A 25,058-nucleotide genomic window follows, 5' to 3' on the forward strand; every position below is an offset into this window, starting at 1 on the left:
TCCCAAAGTGACAAGGATCCAGAGCACCACAAAAATCGGTGACAGCAAGAGCAGTTATTTATATTGTCATCTGCAGATTAGGACACTAAATGTATTCTATACACACAGACATGAATCATAAAATAAGACTTTGCATTAGGTTAAATATTTTGGAAATTGTATAATTAATCTCATTTTTGTTAGTCAAAATATGTCAAACCTGCATCAGTGTACATATGTATGCCTTACGTGGGAAAAAAAAATCCTGGACCAAAGGTTTACTCATTTTTACAAGAAATCAGTAATGATTCAGTATAATAGTACTGCCATTTGCATTAAATATGTGACCAAGACAGGTTAAGAGCACTGACTAGAGAAATCTGTGGATTTAGAAATGTTAGCTGCATATCTTAGTACTAACAAGCATTCTTATTCATTCTTTGCACAATAAACAGTTTAAGCCTGTAACTGTGAAAAAAATATTCCATATACATTCAATAAGTTCTTTTTAAAGACAAATGCCCAAGCCTAAAGGACTTTTTAATTTCTTTTAATGGAAACACTAGATTCAGTGGCAAATTTTGTAACTTCTGAACATCTACACAACCCCAAGGTAAGAAAGCACTCATCTATGACATTCTAACACCCATTTTCACTCAGATAATGTACCAAATTACTTGTTCTGATTCAATGTCTAAGTTGGAGGAAGTCCTGGTATAAATAACCCTGCCTTAAGGGAAGTCACGGAAGGCAACAGTTTTTCACTTCATAATGCAGTGCTACACAAGAGAAACACTATACAAGGTTATTATCTTAAATAGAAAGTGATTAAAAATAATACTATATGGTGTCCAAGAAAATGCCTGTATTAGTTCACTTTTATCCTTGTGATATGTGTGCTGGTTTTTGCTGGGGTAGAGTTAATTTTCTTCACAGTGGCTGGTATGGGGCTATGTTTTGGATTTGTGCTGAACACAGGGTTGATAATATAGAGATATTTTTGTTATTGCTGAGCAGGGCTCAGACAGAGCCAAGGCCTTTTCTGCTTTTGGTACTGCCACTCTGGCGAGGAGACTATGGATGTACAGGGAATTGCAAGCCAGGATAGCTGACCCCAACTGACCAGAGGGATATTCCAGACCAAATCACATCATGCTCAGTGTATGAAGTGGAGGGAAAAAGGAGGAAGAGGGGAATGTTTGGAGTGATGGCATTTGTCTTCCCAACTCACTGTGGGCCCTGCTCTCCTGGAGAGGGCTGAGCACCTGCCTGACCATGGGAAGAAATTAATTCTTTGTTTTTCTTCGCTTGTATGTGCAGCTTTTACTTTCCTTATTAAACTGTCTTTATCTCAACTCAAGAGTTTTCTAGCTTTTATCCTTCTGATTTTTCTCTGATCCTTCTGGTGGGGGATTGAATGAGAAGCTTCCTGAGGCTTGGCTGCTGGCTGGGGTTAAACCACAAGAGCACATTAACTGAAACAGCTGAGAAATACAAGGTAGGGATATCTTATGTCTTTTGTCTAGGATAGACAGCCCTGAAATTCTGTGATTAAGTAACTGCATTAAGCTGGCATCAGTTCTTTCTATACATAAAACACGATGCAGAGAGAGAAACAGAGAGAGCTAGACAGAGAGAGACTTAAGATCAAATTATTTTCTGTGAATAAATTTCCTGGTTCATTCATTTCCCTCTTTTACATAGAAAAATCTATAAGCTGATTCTAGATTCTGCAGAGATATTTGTTACACTATATCTCTGTCTAAGGTTTTGAATGAACAATGTGCACAATTTACAATCTTTTCAATGCCTATGAGTTTTCTCCCTCAGCAATATCACTGCTTGCTGTTTATAGAGAACACTGAATGGACTAAAGCTTCATGCTGATATGGAACATCGAATTAACTGGATCAAAGTGACCCTTGAATGATGCAAAGAAAAACATATCCTTAATGCATGAGATGAAACAAATTATTGAAAAACCTTTATATTTCCATGCCTTGGAAACTTGAGGAAAAAGCAAAGCTGGAGAAAAGAATGCAGAACTAGGTAGGAAGGAGGGAAGTATAATTTGTACAGATGATGAACAGACGGTCCAGAAGAGGATTTAATCCTTTATGATGAGGGTTGAAATGACTGCTAAGTTGAGATTGCAAGCGAGGATTTGTTTTCAACTAACTTCCCACATCATAATATTGAGGTAAGAAGGGATAAAAAGGCATAACATAAAACCTAGTCAATATTTCTATCAGAATCATACAAAAGAGAGAATTTTGCCACACCTATATCACTACAGCCACTACAGTCTGGGTGTTTTCCAGACTCCACCTGTTGGAATGGTTCTGACGTTAAGAAAATAAGTTTTATATACCTCCAGAAAACTCAGAGAAGGTAGTATCCAGTAATATCCAATACCTTGATAGCCTCTCCAAGTAAAATTTTAAAAGCAAGTCTTTGTAGTTGGTATGAACTTGGGGGTTTGTCTTGTTATAGCACTGGACAGAAACACAGAGAAATGAACAATCCCATGTTCTGTAAATCAGGGCCTTGAGTCAGGTCACATTAATACAAAGTGGAGCCCTGCAAAAAGACAGGATGGTGATCATTTTGATGTGCCAAGGCACTCCCTCCTGTAATATTTTAGCTGCATAAAACATGTTCTATATGACTTAAGAGATCTGGTCATGAACCAGTAAAGGACCTAGAAGACAACAAACCAAACTGCTGCTGTGGGCTGACATGACCAAAGCCATTGTTTATCAACAGACTGGCCTAGGAAAAAACTTTCAGCCTTGCAAGGGTCAATCCAGTTCTCCAGCCCATCAGGCTTTGTGGACTCCATCCACATCAGGTGCTTTAATACCATTCTCGATTCACACCCTCGTTCTTTGTGTTCTAAAGGCATAATTTGTGAGGACTGAGAGACCCTCATGACATTTGCAGTTTCAGAACATTTTCTGAAACTGAAGAAGATGCCACCATTTGTATTTTCCCAGTTGTCTCAGCATTCTCAAGACTGATGAGACTGTGAATTTTTAGTAAAGAAATGACATGGACCATATCAAAAAAGTGGGGGGGAAATGTATTCTACATTGCCTGTGTGAATCTTTGTCAGCCCTCTTTAAACAGCTGACAACCATAAGAAATACAGACAACCATACAGAAATACAGCCATGCACTATGAACAACAGTGCAGCCAGCTGCAGTACTTGCATCACCTTTACAGGGAACTTTCTGCTCTAGCTAACAGTTCCTCTGGAGAGCCTTTCATCCCTGACATTTCCTCTCTTTTTCATTTCACTTTTCCTCTCTGAATATTTTTCCTCTTTAAAACATGTCATCACTTCTCCCTTCAAGCCTGCCCCCTACAGTTTCATGTTTTTTCATTCACTTTTGCCCTTGCTCTTGCTGAAGGAAGACACCATCTGAGGCCCCAAAAAGAACTGAGTGCTTCTCTTCCCTGTGTGCATTACAGATGTACGTGAAGATCTAACAACTTGTTAAAATTTTAAGACTTCATGGCTGTCTACCCCTCTGGTTGCCGTAGGCAGGGTAGAAGCAGAACAGCAGCATTCAATTAAGCTAACTTAATGTTCTCTTCCCTCTCTCAAACTAAGGAAAGAAAGGAAAGGGACCAATCCACATAATACACAGTATGCAAGGCATCTGTGTTTGTCAGTCTTTCACAAATTGAGCAAAATGCAGTTCAAAATTAGGTTTAAAAGGCATAGAAAATAGCAAATGGACATTTGGAAATCAGTTTTTGCATTTAGTGTTGAAAATATGGCTCCTATTATTTAAAAAAATAAGATTCTGTGAAAAAAGGAGCCTGCCTGAATGTCAACATCTTTTAAAGCAGACATGCCTATATAGTCCTTAGAATAGTGAGCAGCACCCTCTAGTGGCTTTTTTTTTTGCTATTTAGTTCTTAATTAAGGAGAGTTGAGATACTTCTGAAGTACCATAGTACCCAAAAGGAGGTATTTTTCTTTCAAACACACATATTCAGAGCACAGCCAGACTTTTACCAAGATAGATCTAACAATTAGGCAGGCAATAGTCAGTATAAAAATCAATATTCATATTGGATTAATCGTACAAAACCACTATTATAACATATCAAGCTGTGATCCAGCTGAGGATTTTGCTTGCTATTATACTGCGTTTTTGTTTTAATTGAAACTTATCCCTTCCTATTCCTACAGATTTTTGCTTCCTTTACTCTTCCTTTCCTTTGTTGTATTTAGGGCAGATAAAAATTACTAGTTTATCTTGATCTTTGTGGTGTTGGCTCTGTCCTGTAACAGCCTCCTCACTGTTGGCAGTGGCTCTACACAAGCAGCAGAAATCCTGGCACCTCAGGGGTACTGATTCAATACCCCTCATAAGGAAGAACTTGCAGTGCTCCTGCACAGCAGCTTTGAAGTAACTTTGAGCTTCTCAAAATGCACAGAGATCAAAATTCACAGAGGTCACAGCCTCCTTCTAAATTAGAGAAAGTCATTAGGGACTGACAGTAAGCCTTGATTGTCCATGCTGTTTTCTTGGTCGCTTAGTAACAGGTTGTTCTCTCTGGAAGAGTATCTAGGGTGCCACTTGTTGACTATTTCACTCTGGGGGACAGGACAGATGGATCTGTCCCATATCTGGATCTCCTTGTTTATTTCAGTCCTCCGGCATCTGCCTCAGCAAGCTTTACTGCACACCCTCGATTTATGTCCTAAAACCAGTACTCATGGGGATGGCAAGAATGCCCTCATTATAGTGCACGTTTTCAGCTGGGAAGGTATGAGGGGAAGTAAACTTTTAAATGAGAAAGGTGCTTTAGGGTTATGGGGACTCCAAACTAGATCCAAAACCATGTGCTGCCCAGGGTGGATACAGTTAGACTGCTCCAGAGGAAGCCAGATTTCTATTCAAGGTAAGTTTTACTACTGGATTTTATAGTTAGGATTCACTACCCTGATTTAGGTTCTCTGCAATCCTTAGAGTCCCAGTATCTACAGCTTCTGGGCTCTTTTGCTCCCTACCACCTCCAGAGAGGGGGGCAAATAAGTGGTTACTTTTCATTGTGCCCAGGAGGGTATTGTTTGGACTTTTAACAGAGGGTGGAAGGTTTGTTTTGATAATCTGCCCCTAATTTTCTGCCAAACATTAAAGCTTTTAATTCCTTTTCACATTTTTTTTAATCCTAGAACAAATTAAATCCATAGTAAGCAGGAATATATTCTCTCCCATAAAGGCCAGGAACTGCATCAGCTACTCTTTTCTTTTTTACACTGTCTTTTACAATAACTGCTATGGATTTCCTTCTGTTCCTTTGCCACCAATCTTTTGGGAGTATATATGCGGAGGTGGGAACATTCTAATCCACACTCTTCTCAGTCTATATTTAAAGACAGATCAATACAAGAATGGATGGGAAGGGAGAAGCCATGCTGAGTAAGCTGATCACTTCTGTGATCAGTCACACTTTCTGTAACTTTCCTTATCAGAAAAAAACCTCCCTTAAGATTACGCTATTTCTAACACTTAATATTACACTTCATATAACCAATGAATATTTCTTCTCTTTTTCTATTCCCTCTCTAAAGCATAATTTCCAATACAGAATCTGGCCTGTGAGAGTGTAGGCTGCAGTAATAACACCTTATTCCATTTGTAAAAATGTTTCCTGTGAGGAAAACACTGGTTCAACCAGCCTACAAAAAGCAGAAAAATTTTCAGACTAAAATCACATAAAGGTTTTGCTCTTTGGAGCTAATTTCTGCTGGTTAGATGCTATTAAAAATCACTCTGCTTTGAGTTAAAGAAATTAGGCTTAGGGGATGTTTATTCATAATTTAAGTTAGTTAATAATCGAAAAGTAATATGGAGAGAAACTGACACAATCCATTTCCATTAAAGTAATGAAAATTGTGATTATAAGCCCATACTTCATGCTAGTAAGAAACTGGAGTTTTTAAGGCCAGATCTTGCACTGTCAAGTATCTGTGTTTCAAGAATAAATACAGACATGTAAATGTTATTCAAGATGTCAGATCATTAAAATGCCACTTAAAAGATCTGGACATTATGTTTCTTAGTGCTACTTACAAGACAGGGTATGAAGCTAAATAATAACACCTGTGATAAAATAAGTCCTATGCAGACTCAAAGAATTTCTGATATTTGCTTGTATCACTTTTGTGCCATTTGATGTGCTATTGGTATCTCCTTTTTTCTTCTTTTTTTTTTATTATTTTATTATAATAAATGTTAGTCTGCCTCTACTGCTGATTAAATGGAATGTTTTACAAAGCAGCTTTTAAAAGGCCATTACTTTCACATTTGATTCTATTGGCTCATTCAAGTATCATAAACAGCTAACACTGCATTTTAACGCACCACACAAAACAAATATATTAGTAAGGGAAAGTATTGGACAAGGGCACACATAATTAATTTCAATTAATGAGCTCTATCCTTTAATAATTGATGCCTAGCATTCCTCCTAACATTTTTCTAATTAATGCAGCTTCAACATAGCTGCAAATATGCAGTTAATTACTAATAAAAAGAGCTTTATCAATTCAAGAAACTTTTCTGAATATCAGTAAAATTTTAATATTTTAACAGATTTAAGATATAGATAGACAGATAGTTTTCTTTTAAACATAACCAGCATATTATCCTATTCTCTGTGTAGACAAATGTCCTAGGTTGCAATATAGATGTAGTTAAGTATTCTATTACCACCAGCTGTGGGCCGTTAGCTGCTATCACCTGCTAATGACCCACTCGGGATGACAGACAATGGGCCATCCGTTAGCTGTTACCAGCTGCTAATGACCCACCCCGCATGACAGGCAATGGGCCATCAGGGACCCACCGTGTGACTCATGGACTTATCTCATCCCATTGTGGGATGCTCTGCCCAGGAGGGAGGAGCCAGGTGTTCCCACCTGGATATAACCTGGCCCTGGAACTGCCTGAGCTAGCCCTGTCTACTGGGTTCCCAGAGGACGAGAGCTACCACTGGATCTTCAGCTGGAGACTAGACCTTCACAGGATCACCGCTTCAACTGGACTACTTCAGTTGGACTGCTATTACCACCCTAACAGGGTGTTAGGTTGTATCTGACTTTGTCAGTGCTTTTCCTTGTATTATTTCACTTATTTTTAATTTCAATCTTGACTTGTGATCTCCCACTGGTTTGTTTTCAAACCAAGACAACAAAACCAGAGAAAACGTGAGAAAGCAAAGATATTCAACTGTATTTATCTGATATTTAATTATCTAACTGATAGCTAACAATGAGATTTTATCTGCACTACTTGTCCTTGACCATGCCCAATAACCAGAAATGATAAACCATTCTGTTAATGGGCTACAAATAGTCACTTTAGTTACACAGGAAAATGCTTTTCTGGAAGAAAGTATGGAAATCAAAGAAGGCAAAGGATCAAATACACTCTTAGTTGAAAGAACAAAGATGTTTGGAGCAGGAGATTACAAAAATTAAATTTTCCAACTTTTTTTTTAAGTTCTCAGTCAAGAGAGGCTACATATTTTTAGGATCAAAATTAGAAAAGCCTGTCAGAAAATACATTGTGAACTAATTTACTACTGCAACATCAGCATAGAACTCTGTACATCCATACTTTATACCAAATGTCCAATAGACCAATGTGAAAACATACATATAACCTGTCTTATCTATTTTCCACAGTAATCCTGAAGGGTCAGACGGTAGAGCTGAGATCAACAAAGATAAACCTGGCTTGCTTGCTTGCTTGCTTGCTTGCTTGCTTTCTTATTTTAACATGCACTTGTTTGAATTTCCTGTTCAGTCTATGCTTTCAAGAACAAAATTAAATACTTTGTTGTTTTCAACAAGTCCATAAAATAGTATAGATTAGATCAAAGCAAAAACACCACGAGAAGATTAATTTTTTATTCTTTCTCCTTTGGGACGAGAGGGAATAGGAGACTGAAATTCTAAGAGGGAACTGATTAATATTTGAAGAAATATCAGTTTCAAGAGAATTAATATCTAATGAAAGAACAAATGATTACATAAGAGGAGGGAAGGGAGGGGGAAAATAGCCCATGAATTTCAAACAGAAAACTAAGGGATGACCATGTAAAGAGAGTGAAAGGCAATATACAAAAAATTTCAAGTAGAGTAGTAGAATTGTGAAGCAAGAAAATACTCATATTTGTGGTAAACCTGAAAATAGAAATCATTAGAAATGAAAGCGGCAAAGAGGCACCTTCTTTTACCAGAAACATATTTGTATTTTATTAATACATACCATGTAACCATTTTCAAAAGAAACAAAACTTAAAATAAATGTCTCACAAAATTATGTTCAACATTGTAATATGTTTTCTGAAGAACAGCACATCCTGAGACTTCACTGAAAAGGAGTGGTGCTTGATTTAGACATTTGATGCTAACATAGAGGCAAACAGCTGCCTCAAAGCAGATTTTACTCTCTGTCATTACAGTGGCAAAAGTTTGAAGAAAACTGTTTACAGTAAATGCACTTCAGTTTCCATCTGGAACCTCTTACTTTATCAGCTTCTCCCATCACCTATATCTGCAGGAAGCAGAAGCTCTTGCAGCCTGTTCTGCAGTCCCTGGTGACTAAGGCAGCAAAAAGCAATGGGAGAAGGAAAAGAAAGGATTAAAAGATGAGGACAGTGGGGTTCAGGAGGCTGTGGGCGAGATCTAAGATTCATGTTAGGAAAAAAAGGCTGTGCAGGAGGAGTCGAAGGCCTTCGTAATTTGTAACAGATAAAATGCTTCCTCTTTCTTCATTTTTATGGAAAATATGTGAAAATACAGCTCTAAAACTGGTTTGGGTGTCCACACAGCCTGAATTTGAAGCTGTGTTTCAAGTAATAATTAATAAAGTCCAGGAAACTAATAAAGACTGATAAAAGACAGGGAGAAGCTGCATCAAAAATGAAGATCCATGAGAGATAGCTCCTGCAGTAAGACACATTGATTTTTCTAACAGTGATAACAGCTAAAGGGATAGAGAGTGCAGTGTGTTGAGAAAGCAGGACTTCAGGCATTGAAGTTATAAATACTGAATACAAGGAAAGCCACTATTATACATTCTAAGAATATTAACATCCATCACTTGCAAGAAATCCAGCAGACAATCACATAGCTTTAGAAAGTATAGGTTAGAATTTACTCTGGTTGTAGCACTTATCATTCCTACTGATGTTTTGGAGAAAACGTCGTGATGCAATATGTGATTTTCCACATTTTAAATTTCAAAAAAGTTTACTTATGAGTATCTATTTCTACCTTTTAATTTTTCTGACAACAACAGAAAACTTTCCGTGATATATTCACAGAAACAACAAGTTGATGAGATGTTTTAAAACTTTTTCTTAGAAACAACACTAAAATTAACGTATTCCCTGGCTCTGCTTTTCGGTTTCAAGCCTTTAATTCTTTTTCAGCATTAATTGTTCCAAAGTAGCTTTTCAGGATGCAAGTACTAAACTACCCTCTACATACATTTAACATCTGATGTTTTTGCAATTGCTAAAAGGTTCCATAGTCAGGTTTGGGGGTTTTCGCATTGGCTTTGGGGGTTTTGGGGGTTTTTAGTTTTTTTGTGGGTTTTGTGTTTTGTTTGGGGTTTGGGTTTTTTTTTGGGGGGGGGGGGCGTGTTTTGGTTTGGTTGTTTTTAAATAAAACCTGTGTTTAAAAGCTCCAAGAATATTTTGGTGCTGTGCTGCATTGCCAACTTATATTTACAGCAGTCTAGTCTAGTCTGCCTTAACATTTAACATTATACCTCATTGCTCATTTATAAGGTACATAGAGGCATTTTTAGGTCCACAAAGAAATCATCGTTGCTGAACAACATAACCTAAATTTCTAAAGCATCTTTCATGTTTTGTATGTCCATTATTGATATTTGATTAGATGGTGCTCAACTGTCTTATTATTTTAATGGGTAACAGGGCAAAAAACGCAAAATATGCAATGGCTGTAGAAGAAAAATGAGCATGCTGGACATATTTACTGTGGAGCACCATGTAGACTTGATTTGATCCTTTTTTTATTTTTTTATACTAATATGAGTCAGGTGTGATTCAACTCAGACTTAATTGACATTGTGGATGTTCATATGAAGTAAAAATAATTTAAAAAAAAAAATCTTCCTCCCCATCTGCTATTCATTTTAAGATAACAGTAAGTGTTTTTGGTTCAAAGTCAGCTGGGGCTCTGTGCTGTTTATTATGTGTTTTCCATTCTTAGTGTGATGCAATGCATTTTCATTGAATTTGGTACCTGAAGGTTTTGTAATGTTGTTACAATATATGTTAAATATTCCCTGTCTCTTGACTTTGTGTTAATTCAAACTCAATTTCCTATTCAAATAACACAGTAAAAGTCACTTATTAAAAACTATGCTCATTTTAACCCTTTAAAAGTACACCAAATTCATGGTTTAAGGTACCTTAGAAAAAGCAAATGACAAAATGGGGTTTCTTCTTTTATCTTATCTTTAAAAAGAATTAACTTAAAAACTAATTGTCCACACCTTTCACAATTCTGACCTATTTTGACTCTCACAGTCAAACTATAATTCTGTTGAAATATTAAAAAACTTTTAGATCCTAATAGAAAAATATACAGGATCACTGTACCATTAAAAGAACCTGGCAAAATCAGTTACAATTTGGAACAATTTCCCCACATGTATCTTATTCATGTCATTAGGAACACTGATGGTGCATGAAGAAGTTATATACACATTTTAAAACTATTGAAACCTTTTCTTGTGCTCCATTTACAACATAGGAAAAAAAAAAATCAAAGTACAAAACTGGCTTACTTCCAGTATGATCAGCACGTAGACACCTACTAAGATGATGGATGCAACTGTTACTTGTGCCTCTATATTTGCATGAAGGTACTGATGCTTCACGGAGAGAGGAACACTGCCAGACTCCTGCAGAAAAGCTTGAATGTTTATGAAGATGGTGCCTCTGGTGAGAGAAAAAGAAGTTTTGTTTATTCCTGGAATGAAACACATTTTGTTTTATTTTTGCATTAGTTTGATATCAAGTGCCTATCAATATATGTGTTGTATCTTTACAAATGCAAGGAACTCCTCAAAATACTTTTACTCTATCCCTCTAAAAAGTGTTGTTTAGAAGTTAACTCAAGTACAAACCAGAATTGTAAATCCTTTTAAAAAGCAACAAGAAGTCATCCTTTTCTGCCCCTCTGAAACATGCGGTGATAATTATTTTTAAAAAGTTGCCTTAGTCAAATCTATGGAAACTACTGCTTCAATGCATCACTTGTTTTGGTCTCTTAGCCAACCTGTTTGGTATCTGAAAGGTTCTAGTTGTGATGATCTGCTGATTCCTTCTTGAACTTAAGGGTAGAGACCAGTTGTATATCACCTGCAAGAGAGTCACAGTTAGCAATATTAGTAGGAGTCATAGATAGTGATATGTCTCATATAGGGTTTTATTCCTCTTTTCCTCTCTTCGATCTATTGTAGAGATTTGTTTGGTTCAAGCATAAGACCAGCCTAAATTTATTCCCCCAATTAGGTTTCTTGCAGGTGCTCAGGTTTAAGCAAACTAATTGATCCTCATACCTTCATTCAATCAATGAAGTGAGAGACTCCAGGACCTCCAAGAGGTCCTCCAAAGGGAGGATACCAAATCACACTTTGCATTGACTATAAGGAACAGAATTTTAACACAAGAAGCCAAGGGAAGCATTATAAAGGCAAAAAATATGAAATTTTATTCTAATTACAGTAAGTTTTCTAATGCTGAAATTGAAACACTTCACAGAAAGAAAACTTGATGACTTAATCCATACAGTCGTAATGGAAATAAGGGATAAACACATCTCACAAAAAGTGAGAGAAAATTTAAAGACCATCACCTGCTGCTGGCGCCTCCTCCTTGATCCTGTATCTTCACTCTGGCTGATTTGTACTATGATATATTCTCCTGTTTGCTCATCAACTACTTGTGCCCCAAATGGGCCTCCTATGTCTAACTTCAACAGAGCAGAATCCCGAAAGTCAGTCAGATTCATAGCTGTTAATAAAGCTGTTAAGGTGTAAATTTCCAGTAAAAATGAGTATAGGCTGTATAAATTCCAGGAAAAAAATAGTCAATATATATTTAAAAATACATTCTTCAGCTAAAATTACTCAGAAATTTTGAAAAGAACAAAACTGATGTCTACTTCCTCACCAAATAGTATTGTTTTGACCAAGTTTCCTAATAAAACAAGAATTACAAGTTCAGAACAAATATATCTTTCCTAGTGACTTTTGGGATTACCAGTCCTTTCAGCTGATGTATCAAAGCTTCAAAATAGCATACAGAAATACACAGAGAGACAGACAAATAATGCTCTTTAAGTACTTATACTAGATGAAAGGCTACATCATTAGCTCAGCAATTTAAACATCACAGAAGTTGTCCTGGTGAAAACAATGTACAAACTCCAGAGGATTTTGCCAGAGGATTTGCTTTTTGGTCAAAGTTTTGCTCACAATATAACAAATGTCTGAAAGACATTTTCAACCTCCTTGCAGTTGAAGTACACAGGCTATCACCTTCAGCTCCCTCATCTACTTCTTTTTTGCCTTGGATGTCTCACATGAGGTGTGATCAAACTTCATTCCTAGTCTAATATAACTGAAAAATCAGCCAACCATGATCCACAAATCTATTGGAAGTCTGCTCTATTAGATCAAATACATCTAGGGCTATTTAAACTTAGTGTTGTAATAATCGACTTCTGGCATGTTTGAAAAAGGAAATTTAGAGACTAAGAGGGGGAAAAAAGCCCCACTGTGTCGTTAGAGGGGACTCAGGGCTGTGCTGTGCTCTGCTCTACCCTGCTTCCAGTGACCCACAGTAAGACCATCCATGTTAAGTCAGAGTCTGATGGGGAAAGATTTCAGAAACTATGAGGTCCTTCTGGATCTAGAAAAGAGTAATCTCTCACAGTAACCCACAAAAATAGCCTAGCAGATCTAGTGCCAGGTGGGCAGCCAATGCATTCAAAGCAATATAAATGTCACCCTGCTTAGCAAGACAAGCAGATCAACCACGACCAGTGACACTCACATGCCATTCATTAAAAAATTAAGCTCCCAAGCATCTATGTGCTTAAAGGAATCACACAGGAAAGGATAAAAAGATAATCCCACATGTAACAAATCAGGAGACAAGTTCAGCCAGGAGAATTTACACTCACAACTCTTAGCAAACATAAACGACAACAGCTCTGTTCTGTTTCTGAAAGTTTTCAATGTCATTTGGCATCACAGTTTTTCTGTATCACTAATTGATATATAATAGGAGTCTCAGCAGGAACTGCATCTATACCTTTAACTAGAGACATTAATTAAACCTCCCAAAAGGTCTGCTAACCTGAAGTCATTAACCCAATGGTTTGGGACAACTTTTGATTATCTGTTTTTTACTAGGAGTGTAGCCATTTATGTCTTGAAAAGCTTCAGGTGCATATAATTATGGCAGCTTCCTTTTAAGCAACACTTTTAAAATAAGTTCTGTAATTACCTAGATGACACATTCAGGTGATATTAGAAAGGATGCCTAAAATTAAACCTTATTTCCAAGAAGAGTGGCTCCTTTCTTCTTTTCTTCTAAAGATAAGGGTATTTTTTCCATTCCATTCTGTGCACTTAAAAAACCATCATAAAGAGCCATAGGAGAAAAAAAAAGGTTCTCCTTTGATTGCAAGTGCAACAGAACATCATTCACTAGTCTGCACTGAGGCTCTCAAATCCCATCAGAGTTATCTTTTTCCAAACAATATTTAGGGACACTGTCATAATTCCATTGTTATACTGCAGCAGATCACAGCCCTTATGAAAGGTGGAATGAAAATAAAACAGAAGAAAACTTCAGACATGCTTATATGAAAAAAATTATGATTTTTTTTTTTTAATCAAGCTTCTCTTGAGAATATTTTTGTTCTGCCTTACCTTGATTTTATATTCCCTTAAATTGCCAGAATGTGATTTCCTCTAAATTTTAATCATTCAGATACGGCCAACTTTTGGGAAAACTGTCTTTTTACTTGTAATATTCCCTTTTATTCTATTATTCTACAATTTAATCATGCTTTTTCTTTGCTGAACTTTTTTTTTTTTTTTGTAATATGTCCTCCAGTGTGTCCCTCTAAAGCCAAAAAATTTCCCTGGTGAGATTTACAACCAAAGCTGTTACTTTTTATTTCACTTTAGCTAAACTGCTCCATTTTGATGTAGTTCTATTCTTGAATTTACATTACCGCTGTGAGTTAACCTGTCAAGGGATTTGGGTTTGTGTTTGCTTTGTGAAGCATTACACTGTGGCTGGCTGTGTTTACACCTGGCACCAGAGCAGGGCTGCTGCTCACAGCTGAACCAAGAGCTGTGTTTCCTGATCCTGGTTTTTCGACGAGCTGCTCCTAGAGGGATTGAGGAATGTGTGACAGTCACCTCATGTTACTTTATTTTTATGTGGCTTATGTAGACAACGTGATGGAATGGGATGCAGTGGCTAAACACTTAAACTGGTGTTCATTCACTGGAGTTTTGCTTGTGTCATTTGGACATCTGCATCTGATGGTTGCTTCCCTAAAAACAGTGAAAAGAGGGTGCTTTTAAGATTGAATTCATTTTGGATCACTACATGAAGGTGAGAAGAATTGCTCATGAAGAACATCAATTTTTTCTATTAACCATAAAGAGCACCTAGGATGACTAACTGAGGAGTAGCTGAGTCACTCCCCAAAATACTGAGTCCCTGCTCTACCCTCTGTCACATATTTACTTCAATATGTACTGAGGCAGCCAAAAAGTCACATTTGACAGAGATTCTCTGGTATATCTGCACACAGATGGCTGACTTTATGCTTTCTTTAACATCTATTTGTATATCCTATTCTGTATACTGTAAAATGTACCTTGAGAATGTTATGTCTGTGGATTATTTTTCACCAGGTTTCTGAGGTAGCTATATATTATTCATCCTGATTTATGACCAGGTCACTTATGCTAGTTTCTCTAGGTTATTACCATTTTAAAGAAGGCCTTTAACCTGTGTCCTAGCATCCATTTTTGCATATTGTCCTTAACTGGTGTTATTTCTGCGTTAGTATTTGTGCTTTTCTTTCTTTATTTCTTATCTCTGTAGCTGATGAGGTTGTTTCTACATCATCTGTTCACAATATAACAAGTTGAACCACACAATTCTCTGTCCCTATTGGTTTCCCCATCTGATGAGTGCTCTGTAACCTTTTTATTTTCCCCCTTTTTTGAGTGCTAGCAATCCAGTTCCATTATTGTCTACAGTGGGGCCATCCTTTCTCTCTTTGCTACAACAGTTTGAGAAGTTCTGTAACAAACTCATTTCTACAGCATTTTATCAACTGTGCCTTGAGATTCTGCTTCTTGGCTGCCTCTGCATGTGGTCCTGGTCTCCATCCATCTATTTAACAGCTTGAACATTGCCTGAAGGCCTAAATGCTTAGTACATTTCCAACAACATTGACAAACAGAAATTATTTTTAAATGCTTTCTGCAAGGAAAAATTATGGAGGAAAGTCTGGCAGTAGAGAACTAGAGTCATAAAATAAGAAAACATTCAAATGGGAAAAAGAATTAAAGGGATTAGAGAGGTTTTGTAATTCATTAAATTAATTTATGCTCCCTGGAGAAGAAGCTTCAAGGAAGCTGAAAATTCTGCTAAAATCTGACTTATTCTTTGCCTCATAGTCTTTCTTTATATATACATCCTGTTCAGGGAGCGGGAAATGTTTTTTCCATTTCACTAATGGTCATGGCAAGTTTTTCTAGTGACCTTGCTCCACAATTAACATACTTGCACCAATAATTCAAACTCATGCAACTTTAGCAAGGAATTTGATAATAAGGGGTCTTATGTCTGCTTGTTCTAGAGATTCCTCATGCATATGTGGAATTGTTCTAAATAGTTCCACTGAATCCAAAGGAAATGAGAAATCCAACCGATGATTTAAAATTCAACATAGTTTTACTATTGAGATACATTATCTGCTTTCTGAATTTGATTAATCCTGAAGTGATTAAATCTTTCAGAATTATTAAGGACAGAGGTACATACATGAAAATGGTCCCTGTCTGGTAAATTTGATATGTATGGTTTTCTCTAATGTGGCGTAAGGAGATATGTGGCTAGCACAGGTCTTTCCCATGAGAAATCCTTTTGTGTTTTATAAATAAAGATAAGGTTTGGATGTTATTAAAAACAGTGTCCCAAGACTTGGACGGTGCAGACCTGGCCAATCAGGCCTAGGGGGAGGTTTTTGACTGACCTATCTGGGTGACTTTTGAAAACTCTATATATATGATGAAATCAAAACAATAAAGGCCTTTTCCTTCTTGCCACTGAGAACTGACTTCCTTACTCTGCTAGCTGGTCAGCAGCGACAGAGATACTCAAACCGGTGTGACTTCAGGTTATGTATTTTTATTGAGGTTTGTTTTGAACATAAAGAGCAAGTGAGTAAGAAACACTTCATATTGGGTTCTGTGCAAACATTTACTTTTCAAAACATCATCCCTTGCTCCAAAAATTGCACTGGGGAGATAGCAAACACTTAGACAGTCAGACAATCAGACCAGGACTGAAAGGTTTTAAAATATATTTATAGAATTGAAAGATCCTTTGCCAGACTCAGGAAGAATTCACAGTCCACGCCCCACTTAATTTCTGACAATCAGTCCAAAAAAGGAAAATTAAATTGTTTTGCCCATACTGATGTAACCGTCCCTCAGCTATAAGATGAATGGGAACAAGTACAGAGGTTGAGAAGGAAGAAAATGTTGTTACTGAAGCAGCTGTCAGGGGCAGAGTAAAGATGCAAACTTACAGTTTGGCGAGGTAGGCGTGAGATCCATTGCATAGAAGTAAGCTAATGATTGACATTTTTCTGTAAAAAGAAAGTATTACTACTATTGAGAAGTGTAGAAATAGCATTAATTGTATGAGGTACAGTGAAAGAAAGAAGGCACTGTATCAGGAAGACAGACACTTCCTTAAATGACAGTGAGATAGCTTACATTTTGATTGCATAATTCCTTAAAAGCATCCATGAGTCCCCATTACCTTTCAATTTCCTAAAGCTTAGTTCAAGTCAAAATGTTAGGGTCTAGTTCTGCTCCAGTTGTCTGTTCCCTACTGCTGGACAAAAGTTTAAAATTTGCTAAGATCAGGGCAATAGTTATTAGAAACGAAGAAATGAACATGAAGTATATTTAAAATTTCAGAAGTTTTTTCAAGTCTGAAAACTTATCTCAGTTGCAGAGAAGAAAAGGAATATTTCTCATTCACTCTTTGATCACCCAGTTAATGGAGAGATGTTTGCTGAAGGCTGAAAGGCCAAAGAGTTAAGAGGAAATAAGAATGTTCATGCCTTAGAATAGGTACATGTAATTAAACAAAGAAATGCTGGAATTTATTCAGACTTTAAATCTCTTCTTCTATCATCTTAATAATTATTGATGCTCTCCCCTTAACATAAGGCCTTTGAACAAAAGATCTGAAAATGCTTCACACATTTTACATTAATAGGGATGTTGAATCTTGCTTGCTGCAGAAAGGCTCCTCCAATCAGGCTTCAGTATAAACTTACTTCTTTCTGATACTATAGAGCTGACTGTTGGAATTTAAAAACCAATAAATCTCAAGTGTTGTCAAAGACAGACAACATTACCAATATTTTGAAAAACTATACTAAAAATCACTGAATTTGTGTCTGGTGCCTATGGGGAAATCAGTATTTAAACAGGGGGAAAAAAAAAAAAAAAAACCAAAAAAATCAACACCACAACCACACACACAGTTACAGACTGAGAAGGCTTCTGTTAATTCACAGGAGGTTTCCAGAATCTGCAGCCAGCACACATCAGTGCTATATGCCAAGTTTGTACCCATGGGGATGGACAAAGCAATGGGAGCTGCTAGTGGGCTAATAACAAAGCAGATAATGGAAAGAAAAAGAGCTAGAGTAAAACCAAACAAGAGGTAAATGTATAGAAACACACAGATCTCATCTGAAATGCAGGTAACCCCCACAGCAGCTGATGAAGGTCTCTCTCAGCACCAGAGAAGGGAAGTCCTGCCTCTGAGCAAATATGAGATCTCATGGTCATGGTAGAAGAAACAAAAATATCTAGGTGACACCAGGATGACAAAGGACATGAAATCCAAAAGTAATCACTTGATTTGTTTTTTAAAAATATTTCACACATTGTTTTGACTTTTCCAGTGTATGGGGATACATTGTATGAGTGAGAACACATTCATAACACATCAATGTGCTTGGGGATTTTTGGAAAGAAATAGAACTGAGAGGAAGTATTTTAAAAAATAAATTAAATATATATATATATAGTGGTTAGTGCCTATTCAACACTTCTGAACAGCTTTTGAAGCATAAGCAAAAGACAAAGTGTTTGCATTTGTATAATTTGGAATTGTATGAACCAAGACACTTATTTTCCACCCAAAGTCTCATATGATAACCTCTAAGGGTTGTGTCACAAGGACTACTGCAAGACACCTGAAAACCTATCACTAAATTTCTATAGTCATTCAGAGAGTGGCAGGTAGTGTCCCTTGGGAGTACCACAGTCTGTCAGGCAGCATAAACTGTATGTTCAGCACTTCTCTCTGAATGGTAAACATTACCTAAGCCTAGCCAAGAAGTGGAATACTTTCTTCACTATGAAACAAAGTGGAAGACAAGCACATGAACTTACTGCTGTGCAAATGGAGACCAACAGCAACAGTGAGATGACATTCCAGATTCCTGGGGACTTTTCCAAAACTCTTTTAGAAATGCAATCTTTCTCCTTGACCCTTCTGCTTCAATTACTACATCACCTTGAAAAAGAAGCACAGCTTTGCCAGATTGCTTGCCTCTCTCTTTTTCCCCACATCAGTGACAGCAGACTGTAGATAGAACATCTGGTTTTCAACACAAATTACACAAACTAAGAAGCTTTATCTTTGCATTTCTCAAGTAAGGAATGGAAATGGTATATTTTAACTGTCTGACAGGTATTTGTCTCAAAGAATCCTGATATCTTAGGTAAAATGTGAAAATACAGGAACACCTGTTTGTACTCAAATCCCAGTCCCTACAGCAGTTCCCCGAAACAAACAAAGGGAATAATTGGTTGCAGAATTAATGCAACAGCTATGGTTTTGAAAAAAAAAATCTGTGGAAAGAGAGCAAATTCTCAATTTATGCTATGACAGTTGACTAAAACTTAAGCTTAAGGACTCACTTCCAATTCACCCTCATTTGGCAGATGAGGCTGTGACAGCCCTGGTGCTGTTCAACACCACACCACCATAAGGAGGACAAAAACATTGATGTGAACAGGATATTGATGGGAGTTGATAGCTGAAGTTGTCACTGGTCCTACTAAAAGTCCATTTGCTTCACTCCAATAAGCAACCTCAGCTTTTAATTATAAATTGCCCTCAAGCACTAACACTTTCTAACTCATTTACCCTACTAATTAGTGCATTATATAGTGTCATTATTGGTGACAGTGAGAATGCTAATAATTTAAATCTGTTGTAAAAGGACTCTCCCTGCTCAAAGCTATGGAACTGGCCAGTTATATAAAAGAACACAGCACTTCAAAAATTAAAACCTATTGCACCTTTTCAAAACAAGACAACTTCCAGGAACTTGGGAAATATATCTATAGGTGAATCTTCTTTTAACACGAGTGAAATAAGAGTCAAGCAGATTGCCAGACTGATTAAACTAGAAATATAAAAGGAACAAGAAATGTAATTCATTCACAAAAGTTTTTGTTTGTTTACTAACTAAATGTTTATCCCTCAAAGACTTCTCACATTCAGATCTGTATTCACCTATGATGAATAATTTTTATTTGGAGTTGCTCTATTGCTTGTTCTTCTAAACAGTTTCTTGGCCCCAGACAGGTGCCATTCAGTACAACTTGGATAGGGAGCACAGCTGGGCCTGTGTCAAAGGACAAGTCTAAATGCAGCCAAGGCTCTGAGACACTCAGTCCTCTCAGGGTATATGACAGAAAACACCCCCCTTCAACCACTTTATCAATGAAACTTCAGATCAGGTTTTTTTCAATGAAAGAAGGATACAGAAGCTTTCCAGAGGTGATACAGCAAACATCTGCCAGGGCATACTTTGATCTGGATAAATGCCAAATAAAATCTAAGGTTTGGATAAAAAACAAACATTCATTAGTAACACAAAAACTGAAAAAGACCTGCTAAACTTGTCTAAAATACTTTTAAGACTCTTTCAAATTGCATATTCAATTGTAATATTGTTTCAGTATTTTCAGGCATACTTCCACCACAGCTAAAAAGCATCTCTGGGATACTTAACATGGGTAAGTAATATTCCTTCTGTTAACTTACAGCCAAAGGCACATATTTTATGTATTTTATCCAAACGTTTCTTAGGATAAAGTTGTAATCTTCAGGATCTGTACCATACCTGAGGAAATGCAGTGTCATCTATTTTCTTCCTGATATAGAAGCCCTGCTACCCAAAAAGCAGTTCCTCACAGCAGCTAAAAGAATAAACTCCAACTTTTTGAATTTTTTCTCAAGACTTTCAGTCTAAGATTTTGCTGGTTTTGACAATTTTATTAAGGGAGGGCAGCACCACCCCAAGGAGATGCCAACCTCCCCATTGCCTTCTGCCTCTGACACTTGGAAGTGCTACCATTGCTGGGACATCCTTCCCAGCACAGCTTAGGGAACTACGAGCATTCTTCAGGTGTCAGGATCAAAAGACCCATCCTAAAGTCAACAAGCATCCATAAGGAACCTACAAATTTGGGGTTAAGTTGCCTCTTCCTCCAACCCAACTGCTTACCCAACCACATTGTCCTGTGACTAGTGCACTAAACAGTAGTTTGATTTGGCATGAAGTTCTGCACATTATTGTCACTTTTTGCCTTGAGGCTTTTCTTGTGATCTAAGGGAAAATATCATAGCTCATTTTGAGCTAATTCTAAGGAAATGGGGGCCAGGAGAAGACTGCAAATTCAATACTTACAGAGCAGACAACTACAAAGACAAAAAGGCCTGAAACTTTCAGAAATTTTAGACAGCATCTGAAACACAAAGAAACATATATTTACTATCTGGCTGATTTAAAACAAATCTTTTCTGTTCTCTTAACATCTCTGACATTTCAGAAACATCATGGTAAGCACTTATGGGTGATAATATACCACATCAGAGTACAGACACCACAACACAAGGTCAGCAGGGGCTTGGGAAGCCTTGGTGACTATAAGGGCTCTTGCACCTGGTCTGCTGCCAGATGGATCTCAATGCACAAGAATGAGGATTTGCCGCCTGGGAAAACTAAGGGAAAGCTGCAGCACAAGCTGGTGCTGAATCCTGGGACCACTTGTCCACTACTACTGCTGGCCCCTGACAGACCCAGAGCCCCATCAGCTCGTTCTGGTCTCTCCCAGAGTGGCAAAGGAGCATTGCCATCACAGAGAGATTGCATAGACAGATGGTGTCCTGAGTGACTTCCTCAAAACTGGACTTCTAATACACACCTTGAAAGTTATTAGAAAAAACATTTTGAAGACAAGAACAAGCTTTAAGAATCTTCCGTGTCTTTTTAAACCAAATATGCTTCATGAGTATAAATTTACTAACAAAACTAAATATTTTTCCATCACACATCTGTGCCCTTTGAACTAATGCCCTGTTCTGGAAAAGTGATGCCATAAAATCTTTTGAAGTGTCCAAGCTCACTACTGAGTGGGTTAGGCAAGAATAACTCTAAATCAAAATGTGGATGTTGAAAATGCATCTCTTGAGAAAGAAATCTTAAGATATAGAATTTTTAATTACCAATTTTGAATCTTACTCAAAAGACAACTCAACTAAAAATTCTTTGACTGCCCATCAATATGTTATACAGATGTTTTAATTTACACAACCCTTTCTGTTGATTTGATTTTGTTATGTATTTTCATTTTGAAAGCATCAATATTCCTATTCCATTTTTTTTCAAAAGTAAACATTCAAACATTGCTTTTCAGACAGAATGACAAATGCAAGGCTTGATTTAAACCTGATGACAAGCAAGAAGGAAAACATTTCAAGTTACCAGGATAATTAGTTGAAAAAGGAATAGTGCAATAAAAAGCTGCATTGACAGATCCTACAGGACAAAATATTAAAGCAGAGTAGTCTAAAAAATGTCAGAAATAATTTTTAATTGCAGTGGCTATAAGTCCCTAAATCAATTCATTGACAGACAGCAACACAAATGCCAGGAGACTCATTTTTGAAAAATATTGTTTTCTGAAATTTCCCCCTTTTTAGAATTTTCCAAACAGCAGCTAATAAAAACCAGCAGCTAATAAAACTATGCTGTCACAGACAAACTTGTAAAAAGGGGCTGCAGTCCTCTATGGAATGCAAGTAGTAACAACTTTACTCAAACTTTGACCAGCATGAAAATCTAGAGGCAGAGGAAGAAGGGAAGGATGCCAGTTAGGTTCCTTCTTCTAGAAATTCCAAGTAGCCCTGCTCTACTGCAAAGCAAGATGGCAGACAGAGAAAGAAGATAAGAAAGGCATGAAAAGGGAGGAATGATGAAAAAAGCATTATCAGCACTTCATCACTGATAACTTTTTTTGGTATTATGTGATTTATGGAAAATACCTAGTGCCAGCTTAGTCATATATCTTCTATCCTGCTTGTCTATTCTCCCTATCTCTACATTACCATTTCATTCTGGTGTTTTGAGAATTTATTATGTTATTGATTGAGAATTCCTAATCCAGACTGGTTGAATTTTAATGTACTTGATTTTTTTTGTTTGCACATTGGACTTATAATTTATAATAATACTTAAAGTTTTTATTATTGGGAAAAAAATTGATTTCAAGATAAAAGTGAAATAAACAAAAAAATTATTAAGCATTTATAAGTTCATAACCACTAGTCTGTAAGTAACATAAACTCATCCAAAGGAGTTGGCAAGACATAATAAAAACAAGGTTATGGAAATGGTTTTAATAAATGTAGAATTTAGAAGGGTCTTTTCCTCCCGTCTGTTTGTTTTCATGGCATTTTGTATTAGGGAAGCAGCACTTTTAACAGCTTACATTTGAGATGTGATCAGCTTTTGACTCACCCGTGGTTCGCAATCTGTCTCTTCCTAGAGTGATAATCTGGCACAGCAATGCAAGTACAAGCCCTGTGCCAAATCCTATGCTGATATATGCCTCCAGCACAATCCTATTTGAGTTCAGCTGGAAATGCACGAAGTATAAATCTATGAAGGATTTCACCCTCTCTTCTAAGCCAAATGATTTTTAGTCTGATCTGCATATGGTGTGGGGCAGTTTAGCTCCATTTGCTATCTCAGCAGATTCATGCTGATTTACAACAGCCAAGGAGCTGATCCCATATGTACAACCCGCACTATAGCGGTGAAAATATTTCAAGGGAAGTTCTGCCAGAAAAAACGTGCTCCTCCCCAGATTATAAATTTATGCTGTACTGGAAACAACTGATTCCACACTACCAGTTGATACCTTTGTTCTATCAAATACCAGTGAAATCTACCAAATGTGAAAAAAGAGACCTGCCAAACTTACATATTACTTCACATGTGCTTACATTGCACTAATTGCAGTCATTGGAATTCTCCTGCTCCATTTGTTCAGCAGCAGAGTGAGAGAGCAGCGCTCCACACAATACCAGATGCACAGTGAAAGGAAGAATACAGTTGTGAAGTGATGAGCTAGGATAACATCCAGATTGGAAAAAGATGCACTGACATCTCGCTGGAAAGGAGCTGTGGATCAGCAAGGACATGGGGACCCCCAGTGCTGGGCTCCATGAACACCTTGCTGAGCTATCTGCAGACACCAAACCATACAAGAAAAAACATTGAACCTCTGGAAGGGGCAGAGGGAATTAGTATCCAAGATTAAATGTTTTGCTAGTTAAATACCCAGCAAAAATATCCTGAAAAATTTTGAATTTAAGCTCTTATTGCATTGCTATTTTTTAATATATTAAGAGATTCAATTTCCTCCATGTCTTAATGATGTAAAATACTACTTTGGGGTAAAGAGCAAAATATATTCATGTTGTTCAAGGCAGAAAAATGCTTAGGTATATTTTGGTTTGTGTATATGTGAAAAGCCACTGTAATGACTACAGAAAAACTTTTACTCACATGTTTTAATTAAAGAGAAGCAACAAAACACTGAAGAAAAAAATGCTGTGGAATCAATGAAGGGGCTTTTAAAAATGGTTTCAAAGAAATTTTAAAAGCAATATGGAAAATATTTAATAACAAATTTAGAATAGGTGCTATGATTGATTCGTGTTAGAACAAGGGGCTATTGATCATTACGCATAGTCTGTAATCAATTTCAAACTATCAGTGACAAGATACAATCTAAATATGGAGTGCTATTTCATGAATTCACAAAAATAAATCATTTTCTTGACATTTATGCATAAAAACAAATACCTGCAGAAATTTTAAAATAAAATAAAGAAATTAATGTTTGAATTCAGACCTCATCTTTGATAAATTGAACTTGACATGAAGGTTGTCCAAGATTTCATATTTCTCAGAAGAAGCAGATCTGGAAAAACTTGTCATTTCACTTTCCAGTTGAAACCTTTGCTCAAATTCTGCAGAGCTGTTGTCCCATGAATCATCATCTGTGGTAAAATCTGGATTATGAAGAGCCATACACTGCAACCTGTCACACATTTTCAGTAAACATAATAAAACAGTGTTTTATTTCAACAGGTAAAAGATGCAACTGACCTTGCAAAACCTTAGGTTCACTCTGAGAGATTGTCATTGAAAATTTCATAGAAAGAAGTTTATTCAGTAAAAACCAAGCTCCCCTTGGTGACACAGCTGGGTAGACTGGGGAGCAAGAACAAAGACCCTGTGACATTTAGGTCCCCCTAAATGCACCTAAATCAGATAATTAGTTCTGTG

General features: G+C 36.9%; 1 protein-coding gene across 1 annotated transcript in view; it reads right to left on the reverse strand.

Annotated features, from left to right (window-relative positions):
- OCA2 (OCA2 melanosomal transmembrane protein) overlaps nt 1-25,058 on the reverse strand; it is a 193,090-nt gene that overhangs the window by 121,574 nt on the left and 46,458 nt on the right. The window contains exons 6-11 of the mRNA XM_085055664.1: nt 24,622-24,810; nt 21,108-21,165; nt 20,180-20,252; nt 11,907-12,064; nt 11,328-11,410; nt 10,834-10,987 (exon numbers count right to left, since the gene is read on the reverse strand). Coding sequence (XP_084911790.1) covers nt 10,834-10,987; nt 11,328-11,410; nt 11,907-12,064; nt 20,180-20,252; nt 21,108-21,165; nt 24,622-24,810 — 715 coding nt within the window. The remainder of the gene's footprint in view (nt 1-10,833; nt 10,988-11,327; nt 11,411-11,906; nt 12,065-20,179; nt 20,253-21,107; nt 21,166-24,621; nt 24,811-25,058) is intronic.

This window comes from Lichenostomus cassidix, chromosome 1 (genome assembly GCF_008360975.1).
Source record: "Lichenostomus cassidix isolate B80296 chromosome 1, HeHo_3.0, whole genome shotgun sequence".
Lineage (NCBI taxonomy): Eukaryota > Metazoa > Chordata > Aves > Passeriformes > Meliphagidae > Lichenostomus > Lichenostomus cassidix.